The sequence below is a fragment of the Phascolarctos cinereus genome, unplaced genomic scaffold, assembly GCF_003287225.1.
Source record: "Phascolarctos cinereus isolate Bilbo 61053 unplaced genomic scaffold, phaCin_HiC Scaffold_726;HRSCAF=1367, whole genome shotgun sequence".
NCBI lineage: Eukaryota > Metazoa > Chordata > Mammalia > Diprotodontia > Phascolarctidae > Phascolarctos > Phascolarctos cinereus.
The window spans coordinates 244,972,078-244,987,914 of record NW_027556098.1 but is presented as its reverse complement, the minus strand read 5'-3'; the positions used below and the strand labels follow the sequence as shown (position 1 = coordinate 244,987,914).

At 36.9% G+C, this 15,837-nt stretch overlaps 1 protein-coding gene across 1 annotated transcript in view; it reads left to right on the top strand.

The window, feature by feature from the left end:
• NBEA (neurobeachin) overlaps window positions 1-15,837 on the top strand; it is a 776,021-nt gene that overhangs the window by 452,253 nt on the left and 307,931 nt on the right. The window contains 1 exon segment of the mRNA XM_078147053.1: window positions 6,951-7,117. Within this exon segment, the coding sequence (XP_078003179.1) occupies window positions 6,951-7,117 (167 nt within the window).

Here is a 15,837-nt window from a genome sequence, read left to right as displayed (position 1 = left end):
AGGGTGGGGAACCAGTGGAAACCAGCTCAGAAAACCACCAGGTGCCTCAGCACTCTACCTCAAAGGAATCTCCTAGTGCATTAGCAGAAATGAGGGAGACAGCATTACAAGGGCCCCAGGCAGATAAACACCCTGCAGCACCCATCTCAAAGGATCTGAAGAAAGCTAAAGGAAAGGAAAAGCAGGCAACCTAAAATTGCCTGAAAGTTCCAGCCTTGTTGATTCCAGCCCAACATAAGGTAAGCTACTAGAACCCTACAGCTTCCAATGGCCAACATAAGAGGCCCCAACACACAAAACCAGTGACCAAGACCAAGGTTCCCAACACAAGAAGCTTGGGTCAGTGCCCTCTGTTCCCCAGCAGGAGAGCTCAGTCTCTTTAAAGGCCAGGGAATAAAGAATCACCATGAGTAAAAAGAAACGTACCATAGATTCATGTTATGAGAAGAGTGAAGATCAAAACAGATATTCTAAAGAGAGGACAACAACATTGTCAACAAACCCACATCTGCAACATCAAAAGGGAATATGAACTGGTCTGAAGCCCAAAAAGCCTTCTTAGAAGAGCTCAAGAAGGATTTTAAAAATCTAATGAGAGAGGTAGAAGAGTCCTTAAAAAATACAATTGGCCAATTGGAAAAAAGTACACTGAAGAAAACAAGTCCCTAAAAAACACAATTGGCAAACTGGAAAAAAGTACACTGAAGAAAACAAATCCCTTAAACATACAATTGGCCAATTGAAGAAGGAAGTATAAAAACTAACAGAAGAAAACAATCTGTTAAAAACTAGAATTGGACAAATGGAAACTAATGACTCTATGAGAGAGCAAGAATCAGTCAAACAGAAACAAAAAAATGAAAAAATAGATGAAAACATAAAATACCTCATTGGTAAAACAACCGACCTGGAAAATCAATCCAGGAGAGACAATTTAAAAATTATTGGACTACCTGAAAATCATGATGAAAAAAAGAGCCTGGACAGTATCTTTCAGGAAATCATAAAGGAAAACTGCCCTGAAGTCCTAGAACCAGAAGGGAAAATAACCATAGAAAGAATCCACCGATCACCACCTGAAAGAGATCACAAATTGACAACGTCAAGGAATATAATAGCAAAATTCCAAAATTACCAGATGAAAGAGAAGGTGCTGCAAGCAGCCAGAAAGAAACAATTTAAATATCATGGAACCACAGTCAGGATTACACAGGACCTTGCAGCTTCTACATTAAAAGACCACAGGGCGTGGAACATGATATTCCGTAAGGCAAAGGAGCTTGGATTGCAGCCAAGGATCAACTACCCTGCAAAAATGAGCATGATTTTTCAAGGGAGGAGATGGATATTCAATGAAATAGGGACTTCCAAACCTTCCTGATAAAAAGACCAGAGCTCAACAAAAAATTTGATCTTCAAGTACAAGATTCAAGAAAGACATAAAAAGGTAAATGGGACAGAAAGATACAAAATGTTGTTAATAAGGGGACTGTTTACATCTCTACAAGGGAAGATGACACTTGCAACTCTTGAGAACTATATTGTTATTACTCCATGATAAAGGAGTATACATAAGAGGGGTGGATAATAGTTTAAAAATCTAATCAAGTGGGTTAAATGGATCCAAGTAAGTGGATTAGTCTAATTTTAGAAAATGTACTGAGAAAGGAGGAGGTAGACAAGAGTAAATTACATTACAGGAAAAGACACAAAATCCTATTACAGTAGAGGGAAAGAAGGGAGGGGGGTGGGCATTGTTTGAACCTTACTCTCATCAGATTTGGCTCAAGAAGGGAATAACAGTCAGTTATGTATAGAAATCTAACTTGCCCTGTAGGCAGTAGGAGGGAAAAGGGGAAAGAAAAGGGAGGGGGGATAGAAGGGAGGGAAGAAGCAGTAAGGCTAAAAGGTGAGAAAAGGGAAAGAGAGGGAGGGACTGAGGGAGGCAGTGGTCAAAAGCAAATCACTAGTGAGTAATTTTTACTTACAACTTCACTAATATCAAAATATGTTTAATAGGAATGTAGATGTGTAGCATGTATCGGATTGTGCGCCGTCTTGGGGAGGGTGGTGGGGAGGAGGGGGGAGAAAAATTTTAAACTCAAAAGCATATGGAACTGATTGTTGATAAATCAAAATAAATTAATAAAATAAAAAAATTAGAATGTAGCAATTGAAAGCAAATGACTTTATGAGAAATCAAGACACTGTAAAACAAAATCAAAAGAATGAAAAAATAGAAAACAATATGAAATATCTCATTGGAAAAACAACTGACCTGGAAAATAGATCCAGGAGAGAGAATTTAAAAATTATTGGACTATCTGAAAGTCATGACCAAAAAAAGAGCCTAGACATCATCTTTCAAGAAATTATCAAGGAAAACTGCCCTGATATTTTAGAACTAGAGGGCAAAATAGAAATTGAAAGAATCTACTGAGATCCCCAAAGGAAAACTCCTAGGAATATTGTAGCCAAATTCCAGAGTTCCCAGGTCAAGGAGAAAATATTGCAAGCAGCCAGAAAGAAACAATTCAAGTATTGTGGAAACACAATCAGGATAACACAAGATTTAGCAGCTTCTACATTAAGGGACCAGAGAGCTTGCAATATGATATTCCAGAAGGCAAAGGAGATAGTATTACAACCAAGAATCACCTACCCAGCAAAACTGAATATAATCCTTCAGGGGAAAAAAATGGTCATTCAGTGAAATAGGGGACTTTGGAGCGTTCTTGATGAAAAGACCAGAGCTGAATAGAAAATGTGACTTTTAAATACAAGACTCAAGTGAAACATAAAGAGGTAAACAGGAAAGAGAAATCATAAGAGACTTATTAAAGTTGAACTGTTTACATTCCTACATGGAAAGATGACATTTGTAACTTATGAGACCTTTGTCAGTATTAGGGTAGTTGGAAGGGAAAAATTATATGTATAGATAGATAGATAGATAGATAGATAGATAGATAGATAGATGGCACAGGGTGAGTTGAAGATGAAGGGGTCATATCTGGAGAATAAAATTAAGGGGTGAGAGAGGATTATACTGGAGAAGGAGAAAGGGAGAGGTAGAATGGGGTAAATTATATCACATGAAACAGACAAGAAAAGGCTTTTACAGTGGAGGGGAAGTGGGGGAAGGTGAGAGGGAATGAGTAAATCTTATTCTCATAGGATTTGGCTTAAGGAGGGAATAACATACAGACTCAATTGGGTATGGAAATCTTATCTTACCCTACAAAAAATGGGGGAGGGGGAGAAGGGGACAAGAGAACACAGGAATGATAGAGGGGAGGGCGGATTGGGAAAGGGGGTAATCAGAAGCAAACACTTCTGGGAAGGGACAGGGTCAAAAGAGAGAATAGAATAAATGGGGAGTGAGATAGGATGAAGGGAAATATACTTAGTTTTTCACAACATGACTACTGTGAAAGTGTTTTGCATAACTATACATGTACAACCTGTATTGAGTTGCTTGCCTTTTCAATGAGGGTGGGTGGGGAGGGAGTAAGGGAGAAAATTTGGAACCCAAAGTTTTAAAAACACATGTTAAAAAAATTGTTTTCACATGGAACTGGGAAATAAGAAATACAGGAAATGGGGTATAGAAATCTATCCTGCCCTACAGGAAAATAGAAGAGGAAGAGGATAAGAGAAGGGGGGAGAGATAGAAGGAAGGGCAGATTAGGGGAAGGGGTATATACAATGTGTGCCATCTTGGGGTAGGAGGAGGGATGACATGAGGAGAAAATTTGGAACTCAAAGTCTTGTGGGAGTGAATGTTGAAAACTAAAAATAAATTAATTTTTTTTAAAAAGAGATCATCATTAATATTGGAAAGAACATTTTCAGTTGGTTGAGGAGGTTAGAAACTAGATTACAAAATCTTAAGAGATTGAGAGGTGAAATGGAGACACATGGTAGAAGAACCTTTCTCAGAGAGTTTAGCTGAGGAGAGTAATATTAGAATGACAGCTGGCATAGATTATAGGATCAAGTGATTTTTTTTTTAATAAGAGAATAAAGGAATAAACATTTGTATAATGTCTACTGTGTGCCAGGCATTGTTAAGAACTTTACAAATATTTTCTCATTGAATCCTCACAGGAAGCCTGTGAGGTAGGGTACTGTTATTATACTCATCTTACATGAGGAAACTGAGGCAAACAGAGGCTAAGTGGCTTTCCCAAGGTCACATAACTAGTAAGTAAGGCCAGACTTGAACTCAGGTCTTCCTGATTCCAGGCCCAATGCTCTACCCACTGTGCCACCTAGATCCCTTTTAATGATAGAAGAGACATGGGCATGCTTGTAAGCAACAGAAAAGAAACCAATAGACAGAATGATGGAAAAGTTAATGGGGACAATTTTCTGGACAAGTTAGGATGGGATGGGATGGGATCAAGGACTCATAGACAGGGGTTTGCCATGCAAATGAGAAAGACCACATCTGCATGTGATAGAGGAAATAAGAGAAGTAGGAGTTAGTGAGCAAAAATTTCTGAATGAAGAGACGAAAATGGGGAGCCCTGTTTAAGTGGAAAGAGCTAACCCATGTGTCAACCTATTTATCATAATGTCAAGAGAGCTAAAAGAAGTCACCAGCATCCTGGATAGTTTCCCTGTGGAGGATTTACAGTAGAACATAGACATGAGTCACACAACATGGCAGGTATGGATGAGTCACAGTCTTCATTATTTGAAAGTACCCATACTAATAAGATCACAGATCTATTCAAAGAATCAAAGGGTAAAATGATTATTTAAAAGCATGTACATGCTGTGTACATCTGAATGACAACGTTTAATGTACACCTGCATTCTTGGATTCCTTTCAATAACTGAAGCCCCTCAGTGTCTCTAGTTAAGAGGTCAGTAACAATTGCACTATAATATTCTGCTTAAATACAAATATTAATGGAATTTTAGAGGTGGAAAAGACATTAGAGATCATGTAGTTTCATGCCATCATTTTATGTATGAGGAAAGTGAAGTCCAGAGAAAACTTATGCAAAGTCCTATACTTGGTAGAGCCAAGCCCAAGACTATAACCTTTTTCTCTTGATTTATGGTATACAATGCCTAAATCAAAAGGTTTTTTCTAAGAAACTTGAAAGAGCTTTAGAAAAAAAAAATATTATTCCTTAATTTTTACTAAAAATGAGGTTTTAAATATTCTTCCACAGTATGTGGATATGTTCACAGTATATATGTATTTATATATACATATATGTGTGTGTATATATACACTCATTTTTATACATATATATAGCCACTATGTATTAACAACATGTGTTTATCCTAATACATGTCACTTTATTTGTTGAAGAACAGGTATAAAATTTCATAGAATAGATATCTTCCTGAAAAAGTATAAGCAAATCTAATTTTATAAATCAAATCATAATCCTCATTGATATCAGAGTCACTGTGATATGTAGTATAAAGATCACTGTAAAAGAAGTAATAGAAGTTGTGTGACCTCAGATGAGATATATCTTTAGGTTACTTTAATTTCATATGTGTGTACACACACACACACACACACAAATGGAAAGTCATTTTACATGAATACCTGGAATTAGAGGAATTTGAGCTGGAAAGGACCTTAGAAGTCAGCCAATCCCTCTCTTATTTTGTAAATGCAGAAGTTGAATCCCAGAGAGGTGGGTAATAGTAGTAATAGTAATAACTAACATTTACAGAGCATTTTAAAGTTTGTACTATTCTTTATTTCCATGACTTTATCAGATCCACACAATAACCCTCTGAGGCAGGTACTACAGTTTTTACAACTGAAGAAAGTGAGTTTCAGATTACGTAACCTGCCTAGGCTCACCCAGCTAGGACTTGTCAGACATGAGATTAGATTAGAACAACACTCCATCCACTATCCCATATTATAGTCATGTAACTACAGGCATGCTATATATTAAATCCTGGAATTTGAATCAGAAGACTTGCATTGAAAACCTGGCTCTTCCACTTCTTAGCTAGATGACTCTGGACAATTCTATGATTTTTAGTTACTTCATCTGTAAATTGAGATGGCTACCCAAAATTCTGGAAATAAATGGGTAAAAAAAAAAGTATTGAGTATTTACTATGTGCCAAGCACTGTACTGAGCACTTCAAATATATATGCAAAAGCAAAGGTGGTCTCTGCCCTCTAGGAGATTGCATTCAATAGGACAAGACAGTATATAAAGAGTTGTGGCCACAAAGCAATATTTTAGTTTGAAAAGTTACAAGGAGAGTAAGAGGAGTCAAGAGGATTGATCAAATATTTCTAATAGCAATGTCAGTATTGATTTGATCATGGTTCTAGCACCTGAACACAGAGGGACGAAGGACATTGAGTGTACTTGTGCAGTGATAAAGCAGGTCATGATAGTTTGAGTATAACGAAGCCTGACTGGAGCCAGACTGCACCAATATTATGGGCCACGTGAAGCATTACTGTATTAGGACACTGGGTAGGAGTTCCTGTGATTGAAAGGGTAAGTGCTCTAAGGCATGATCGCCATTAGCTGGTTAAGGAAATGGCTAGAGAGTGAAATGAAACACAAATAGAAGCTAGCCTGGCGCGATAGGGAATGCTATTTGAGATACTCACTAATCAGAACAGGGACTCCAGAGTAGAAGTTTGGAGATGAAAGGGTGAGGTCTTCCAACTGCTGGTTCCTAATCCGAGGCATAGAGGTTGATGAGATTGCCAGAAGTAAAAGGATTATGAGATCCTATAATCCTATAGTGTGAGAGACTCTATTTGTGTAATCTGAGCCAAAAAAGAAAAAAGCCAATCCATGGGGAAAAAAATTTGAATTAAAAACTGAATGTTTGTATGGAGTTACTAATTTCCTCCTTTTTTATTTAAGGTTGAAATAGAATTCTGTTTTATAAAAGTAGAAAAACTAATAATTGTATATTGTTGCATTTTTTTGTAGTCACAGTGTGCCCAATATGCTGCTGACCGAAGAGAAGAAGAAAAGATGTGTGACCATCTTATCAGTGCTGCTAAGCATCGAGATCATGTCACAGCCAATCAGCTCAAGCAAAAGATTCTTAATATTCTTACAAACAAACATGGGGCTTGGGGAGCTGTATCTCATAGGTAAGTTTCTAGTATAAATCTTTAGAAAAGCAGAATCTGACAAAGCTAATAATACTTATTAGAAAACAGTTTTAAATATTCATTGCCAGTTGTTTCTATTTCCCCTAGAAATTGTTCAATTAATAATTCCAAATTAACAAGGCTTTCTTACAGCTGAAGCTTCTTAGAGGCTCAAATGCAAGTATTTAACATTTCTTTTTCAAATCATCCTTCAAAATATTTGGATGACCTAAAAAACTGACTGTCACTTCTTTCAGAACTATTCATTGTTTTGCTTATTTAATTTCTATCGCTTTTTAATGCTTTACCACATATTTTTTAACAGATAGCTCCATTTTACAAAAGCATGGTTTTATCCCTTGATTTTAAGCTAATAATCTTTTTTCAATCTGGCTTTTGGAAAAAGACATTTGAATTTTTCATGGAAAGATTTCCATCCCACACAATGCATTCTCCTACAGTATTTACAATTCTTCAAATTAAAAAAAAATCCTCAAGAAAAAAATGGGTTACTTATTCATTGTAAAGGTTTTCTTCCATGAAGTGTCACAAAGAGCCAGGATGGTTTCATCACTTTTGTGAGGCACAGAGATAAATCTTACATCACTAACTGCCTGGCTTCAAATTCTAACTCCAACATTTCCTATCTTTGTTAAGACATACAAATCACTTAACCTCTCTAACTCCAGATCCAAGATATAAAACAAAACATGCCTATATTTATGTGCTCTTGGGAATTATGTCATAATGGATAGAGAGCTGTTCAGTTCCCCCCTGATACTTCTTAACTGAGTGACCGTTGGCAATTTACGCATCTGTTAAGGGGCAGAAAAATATCTGTATCACCTACCTCAGAGTTATTGTGAGGTTTGGATGAGATGTTTATAAAATGCTTTACAAACTTCAAAGTTCTATATGTTGTTTTTATTATAGGGATTTAATTCTTTTTTTCTTTTGCTCAATAGTCATTTGTCATTTAGACCTATCACCTCAAGAAATAAGTTACTATTATGACTGAATTTTCAACTTTATATACCTCTTTCATGACACAGCTCAGCTTGACAAAGTTCTGCATGTTAACTGTTACTACCTCCAGAACCCTGGGCAAGCCACTCAACTTCTCCTTAAGTGTTAAGCAGATCCCTAAGACTTATTATCTACTAAGTTTTAGGTGGGCCATGATGAAGTAAGTCAAGGGATGGAGTGCCCACACCAGAAATGCCTTACACTGACTTAAATCACAAATTTTAATTCTTTTAATACTGTTTTCTTGATCTGCATATCTTAGACTAGCAGGAAATTGAACAGGCTAGTCTTCAATGTAATTAATACGGAATAGATTGACTCCCTAATTTATTTGAGGATCATGAAGAAGGAGGAGATGGGGTATCCAGAAGGTAATCAGAGTAGTCTTGACCTGCTGTCCTGGAATTTTGGATAACTATAGCTGAGGGGTTTTTTGATTTGATTTGGTTTGTCCCCCTATTCGAGGTTGAGTGCAGTGGATAGAGCCCTAGGCTTGGAGTCAAGAAGACTTGAGTTCAAGTCTGCCCTCAGACACTTAGTAGTTGTGACCCTGGGTGGGTCACTTAACCTCTATTTGCCTCAGTTTCCTCAGCTGTAAGATGGAGGTAATAATAGCACCAGCAACCTCAGGTTGTAGTGAGGATCAAATGAGATATCTGTAAAGGACTTTGCACAGTACCTGGCACATAGTAGGCACTTGATAAGCTTGTTCCCATCCTCCCCTTCAGCATGGAAATGTATGTACACATAATACATTAGTGCTGTATTTATGTTTTCTTTTGTTGTGGGTACTTCCTCCACTGATGCAAATTGCAATCCCTGTACACCTTAGTAAATAGGTTCCATGAGAGTTGCTGTGGTTAAGTAAATTCACCACCTGAAGATTAACATTCTAATGAGATGCCTTTCTTTACTTAGCCAGGACGTCCTTTAGACAATATACACACCATCTGCCATTAGGCCTGAAACTTTGTTTGGCAGGACCTGATAAATCACCTAGCATTTATTATCCATTTTCTGTGTGCCAGACTCTGCTAGGTACTGGGTTACAAAGGAAAACACAACAGTCCTTGTCATCAGGGAGCCTGCATTTTACTAGGAAACAATGTGTACTCATATAAGTACATTTAAAACATATGCAAAGTAGATTCAAGATGATTTGGGAGTGGGAAGCAGTAGTACCTGGAGAAATCACAAAAGGTGTAGAGGTGGCACATGAAGAGATTTGAAGCAATTCTGAGGATTCTGAGAGGCACAGGTGAGAACAGAGAGTGCATTCCAGGTCCAGAGAAAGCTTCTGCAGGAGCACAGAGGCAGAAGAGGCAGCATTATGTATGAGGAATAGGGAAGAGGCTACTTTGGCTTGTACTGTTACAGGAAACAAGTGATATGTGATAGTCCAGGAAAAGTGACCTGGACACAGACGATAAAAGGCAGTGAATGCCAAAGAGGAATTTATATTTTATCCTGGAAACAGTAGTGAGCCACTGGAGGTTTTTCAGCAGGAAAATGTCATGGTGAGACCTGTACTTTTAGGATTATCACTTTGAAATCTCTGTGGAGGATAAATTGGAGAGACTTGAAGAAGGAAACCAGTTGATAGGCTGTTTCAGGAGTTCAAATGAGAGATTATAAGGACCTGAACCATGGTCATTGTAGTGGTCATGCTTTCTGATAGTCCAACTAAATTACCTATTCTCCATAGATTTTCCAGGTCAGTTGTTTTTACTATGAGAGATATCTTACATTCTCCCTCTGGGATCTCTTCTTGCTCCATTGCACAACCTCAATCCTCTTTTAGTTTCTTGTGTTCTAGAATGTTCCATGGAGCATATATCTCTCTGTTTTTGTCAACTATGGCTGGAAAAATTGCTCACCATGATTATCAATCAAGACTCAATCAGTGTGTTTTCTGTATCTTTTGGAGGACTTGTGTTGAAGAATCTGGGTTATATTTCTTCCTGCTACTGCCATCTTGACTCTGACTTCTCTTTTAAGGAGAATAATTTTAGAACTGTAAGCATATATGGCTATAGGGAAGAGAAACTCAAGTAAAGAATTGGTAATAGATCCCATGGCTGATGAGGTCAATATACCAGGCTTAGGCAAAATTACATCCTAGGGTAGTGAAAAAATTCACATGGCATTATTGATCCATGGTCAGTAATTTTTTTTTTTTAATGTGAGGCAATCGGGGGTAAGTGACATGCCCAGGGTCACACAGCTAGTAAGTGTCAAGGGTCTGTGACTGGATTTGAACTCAGGTCCTCCTGACCCCAAGGCTAGAGCTCTATCCACTGAGCCACCTAGCCGCTCCATGTGGTCAGTAATCTTATGAAGATACTGGAAAAAAGGAGTGATACATTAAGACTAGAGAAGTTCAACTATGTTTCTGAATTTTGGGGAAAAACAAACTAATAGGTCAGCAAATTTGAATTCAATTCCTGGAGTAATTCTAGAATTAAAGGCATAGTTAGTGAATATCTAGATAAGGAAGTGATAGTAATCACAAAGAAACAGTATGACTTAAACAGTGTTGTGGAGCACAGAGACACATAAAGAGAATGCTGCACCTTGAGATAGAAGGACAAGTCTGGTAAGAAAATCAATCAAGTTAAAGTAGAGGAGAGTAGTTTGAGTTGACACTGAGAATGTAAAGACAAAAGGAAAATCTGAAGGAGGATATGAAAATAATAATATCAGCCAGTGAAAATGGGAATCTGTTCTTAAACACAATTAACTTCCCTACCTAGTTTAAAAATGTATTGTATTATTTTCACAAAAGTGGCACATATTTTTATTAGGGGCCAACAGTGACAAAAATTAAGTCCACCAGTATTATCTGACCAAGAAAAGCAGTCATGGATTAAATGGATGGGAATAAAATGAAGAACCAAAGGACAAATTAGACAGCTACTTCCATTCAACATTTTTTTGAGGTGGTCAAATTTTTTAAATAGTATTTTATTACACACACACACACACACACACACACACACACACACACCAATTACATGTAAAAACAATTCTAACATTCTTTGTTTTTTGTTTTTTGGCTTGTTTGGGGGTTTTTTGCGAAGTTTTATGTTCCAAATTCTATCCTTCCCTCCCTCCCTCACCTGGAGACATTAAGCAATCTGATATAGATTATACATGTGCAATAGTGTAAAACATTTCCATATTAGTCATTTTGTGCAAGAAAGAAACAAAGAGAAGGAAGGAAAGGAAAGGAAAGAAAGAAAGAGAGAAAGAGAGAAAGAAAGAAAGAAAGAGAAAGAAAGAGAGAAAGAATGAAAGAAAGAAAGAAAGATCTTATGCTTTAGTCAATATTCAGACAAGATCATTTCTTTGTCTGGAGGCAGATAGAATGCTTCATCCTGAGTCCTTTGGGATTTTCTTGAGTCATTGTATTGCTGGGAGTAGCCAGGTCGTTCACAGTTCTTCATCAAACAGTATTACTATGTACAATGTTCTCTTGGTTGTGTTCACTTTACTTTTTATCAGTTCAAGTAAGTCTTTCCAGGTTTTTCTGAAATCATCCTCCTTGTCATTTCTTATAGCACAATAATATTCCACTATACTCATATATCATAATTTGTTCAGTCATTCCCCAATTGATGGGCATTCCCTCAATTTCCAATTCCTAGATATATCAGAAAGAGCTGCTGTAGCATTGCTGGATCAAAGGATATACACAGTTTTATAGGCATTTGGGCATAGCTCCAAATTGTTCTCCAGAATGGTTGGATCAGTTCACAGCTCCACCAATAGTTCATTAGTGTCCCAGTTTTCCCACATCACCTCCAACATTTATTATTTTCCTTTTTTGTTATAGTTGCCAATATGAAAGGTGTGAGATGGTACCTCAGAGTTGTTTTAATTTGCATTTCTCTAATCAATAGTGAACTAGAGCATTTTTTCATATCACTGTAAATATCTTTAATTTCTTCATTTGAAAACTGCTGGTTCATATCTTTTGACCATTTATTGGTTGGAGAATGGCTTGTATTCTTATAAATTCAACTCAGTTCTCTATATGTTTTAGAAATGAAGCCTTTATCAGGACACTTGCTATAAAAATTTTCTCCCAGCTTTCCTTCTAATTTTAATTGCATTGGTTTTGTTTGTGCAAAAACTTTGATTTTTTTATAATCAAAATGTTCCATTTTACCATCCTAAATTCTTCCCTTATCCATAGATCTGACAGCTAAACTGTTCTAATTTGCTTTCCTAATTTGCTTATGTTATCACCCTTTATGTGTAATCATGTATCCATTTTGACCTTATCTTGGTATACAGCATAAGGTATTAGTGTATACCTAGTTTCTACCATATAGTTCCCCAGCCTTTTTTTTTAATCACATAATGAGTTTTTGTCCCAAAAGCTTGGATCTTTGGGTTTATCAAGTACTAGATTACTATGGTCATTTACTATTGTGTACCTAATCTATTCCACAGAGCCACCATTTTGCTTCTTAGCCAGTACCAGATTGTTTTGATAATTACTAGTTTGTAATACAGTTTGAGATCTGGTATCCCTAGGTCACCTTCCTTCACATTTTTTTTTCATTGATTCCCTTGATATTCTTGACCTTTTGTTCTTCTAAATGAATTTTGTAATTTTCTTTCTAGCTCTATATAATTTTTGGTAGTCTGATTGATATGGCACTGAATAAGTAGATTAATTTAGGTAGGATTGTGATTTTTATTATATTGGTTCAGCCTACCCATGAGCCATTAATATTTTTTACAATTTTTTAGATGTGACTTTGTGTGAAAAGTGTTTTGTAATTGTGTTCATATAGTTCCTGAATTTGTCTTGGCACGTAGACTCCCAAGTATTTTATATTGTGTACGGTTATTTTAAATGGAATTTCTCTTTCTATTTCTTGCTGCTGAACTTTGTTGGTTATATATAGAAATGCTGATGATTTATATGGGTTTATTTTGTATCCTTCAACTTTGCTAAAGTTGTTAATTATTTCAATTAGTTTTTAGGTTGATTCTCTAGGATTCTCTTCCCATTTAACTTTTTTAAAGTTGTAGAGGATTGTGGGTGAATTTTTGTTTTGGTAGGAAGTAGAGAGGCATTACAGGATTTGAATAGTTTTTGAGTAGTACTCTAATCCCTAAACTTTTCTTTATAACTTGTCAAACCCCAATAAATTACAGAGTCTGTTCTAAGAAAGAGACAGACAAAATTAGGGTGCATGTGTCTACAGTTTAATTTCTCTCAAGCTGGCTTGATATGCATTGCATGGGAGTTCAGTCCCAAACTGGGCCCCCTCTAAGGGGGCCAGTTCAGAACTTACTTGATTTGGGATTTGAGGGTACAGGGTTATATTCCCTTCAAAGACTAGGTGTTTCCAAGGGGTGCCAATGAGCTCTGATAGTTCAAAACACTCTGGGAGGGGGTCTATATTAAAATGAAGTCTTAAATACATGACTTAGGTCACTTAATCTTGGTCAACAGGGCTGATACTAGCCACCTTCCAGACAGAGGAAAAACCACCCCTAGTCTTTGGGCTATCTTGGGAGAAGAATCTGTTCCCATCCAAACCTGAGTAGGATAACATCAGTTCAGGCCTTGGTTGGAGTTTGACCAGGATAAGAAGATTCAATGCACTCTCGTTATCAGTAATGTCCTTCTGAAGAACTTTGGACAGAAAGCTGGGGGGTTGGGAGCTCTGAGTCTCCAGGACACTGATTAACAAGAGAAATCATTTTTCACAAACCTTTTATTATCACTACCAACTAACATTTATTAAGTGTATGCTTTTTGTGATGCACTTTGCTTGGTAGAAGAAAAAGAGTTTGTTTCTCTGAACCATTAAAGAATTATGTAGAAGGCATAGGCAGTAGGAATATAAAGGAGTTTTCTGAAGCCCATATAAATGATTTCTCTGAAAGGTGTTGGCTTCAGAAATTACAATGACTGAAAAAAATCAAACTGGGAGGGGAAGACCCTCAAGGTTGCTGGCCAAAAGAGAAACAGTTACTATTTACATTCACTCTGAGCCAAGAGGGCCCAAAAAATAATCATTAAATGGTGCTTGGGCAAGGACCTATTGTTGTCCAGTCCATGAGATCCAGAATGAATTGGGTTTGGGGCTTAGTGTTTGAGAAAGAAATCTAGTCAGTTAACCCCAAGTTAACTAGGTAGCTTTCAGGCATCCGTTGACTCACTGCTTCTTCTTCTTTTTTTTTAAGAATTAATTATTTTTTTTAGTTTTCAACATTTACTTCCATAAAATTTTGAGTTTTAAATTTTCTCTCCCTCCATCTCCTCCTCCTGCCCCAAGGTGGCATGCAATATGATATTGTCTCTAGTTATACAGTCATATTAAACATATTTTCACATTAGTCACAGTAAAGAAGAATTAGAACTAATGGGAGGAACCATGAAAAGAAGAAACAACAAAACAACAAAGGAAAAGAAGAGCAAATAGTATGCTTCCATCTGCATTCAGACTCCTAAGTTCTTTCTCTGGATATGGATAGCATTTTCCATCATGAGTCTCTTAGAGTTGTCTTAGATGCATTGCTGCGAAGAGCTAAGTCTACCAAAGTCATTGCACAATGTGGCTGTTACTATGTTTTCCTAGTTCTGCTAATTTGACTCTGCATCAGTTCATATAAGTCTTTCCAGGTTTTTCTGAAATCTACCTGCTCATCATTTCTTAGAGCACAATAGTATTCCATTACATTCATATACCATCACTTGTTCAGCCATTCCCCAATTGATAAACATCCTCTCAATTTCCAGTTCTTTGCCATCACAAAAACTGCTGCTATAAATATTTTTGCACATGTGGGTCCTTTTCCCATTTTTATGATCTCCTTGGGATACAGACCTAGAAGTGCTATTGCTAGATGAAAGGGTATGCACAGTTTGATAGCCCTTTGGGCATAGTTCCATTTTGCTCTCCAGAATGGTTGGATCAGTTCATAACTCCACCAACAACGCATTAATGTTCCAATTTTCCCACATCTTCTCCAACATTTATCATTTTCCTGTTTTGTCATGTTAGCCCATCTTATAGGTGTGATGTTGTACCTCAAATATTTTGATTTGCATTTCTCTAATCAATAGTGATTTAGGGAATTTTTCATATGACTATAGCTGGCTTTAATTTCTTCATCTGAAAACTGCCAGTTCATATCCTTTGACCATGTATCAATTGGGGAATGACTTGTATTCTTATAAATTCAACTCATTTCTCTGTATATTTTAGAAATGAGGCCTTTATCAGAGACACTGGTATAAAAATTGTTTCCCAGCTTTCTGCTTCCCTTCTAATCTTAGCTACATTGGCTTTGTGCAAAAACTTTTCAATTTAATATAATCAAAATTATCCATTTTGCATTTCATAATATTCTCTATCTCTTGTTTGGTCATAAATTCTTCTTTTCTCCATAGATCTGACAGGTAAACTATTCCTTGCTCTCCTAGTTTGCCTTGACTAACTTCTTAAAGAGGCCTAATCACTGAATGGGTGTTGCTTCACTCAAAGTGAGAACATGAAAATACCTTAGCTTAAAAAGGGCCAAGATTTCCCACTATATCCTGAACCATCTCCGGTCATCCTGATCAACATCTGGCCACTGTGCCCAGATGGCTCTGAAGGAGAAAGTGAGGCTGGTGACCTCGTACCACCCTCCCCCACTCAAATCAACATCAGTTGCAAGTCATG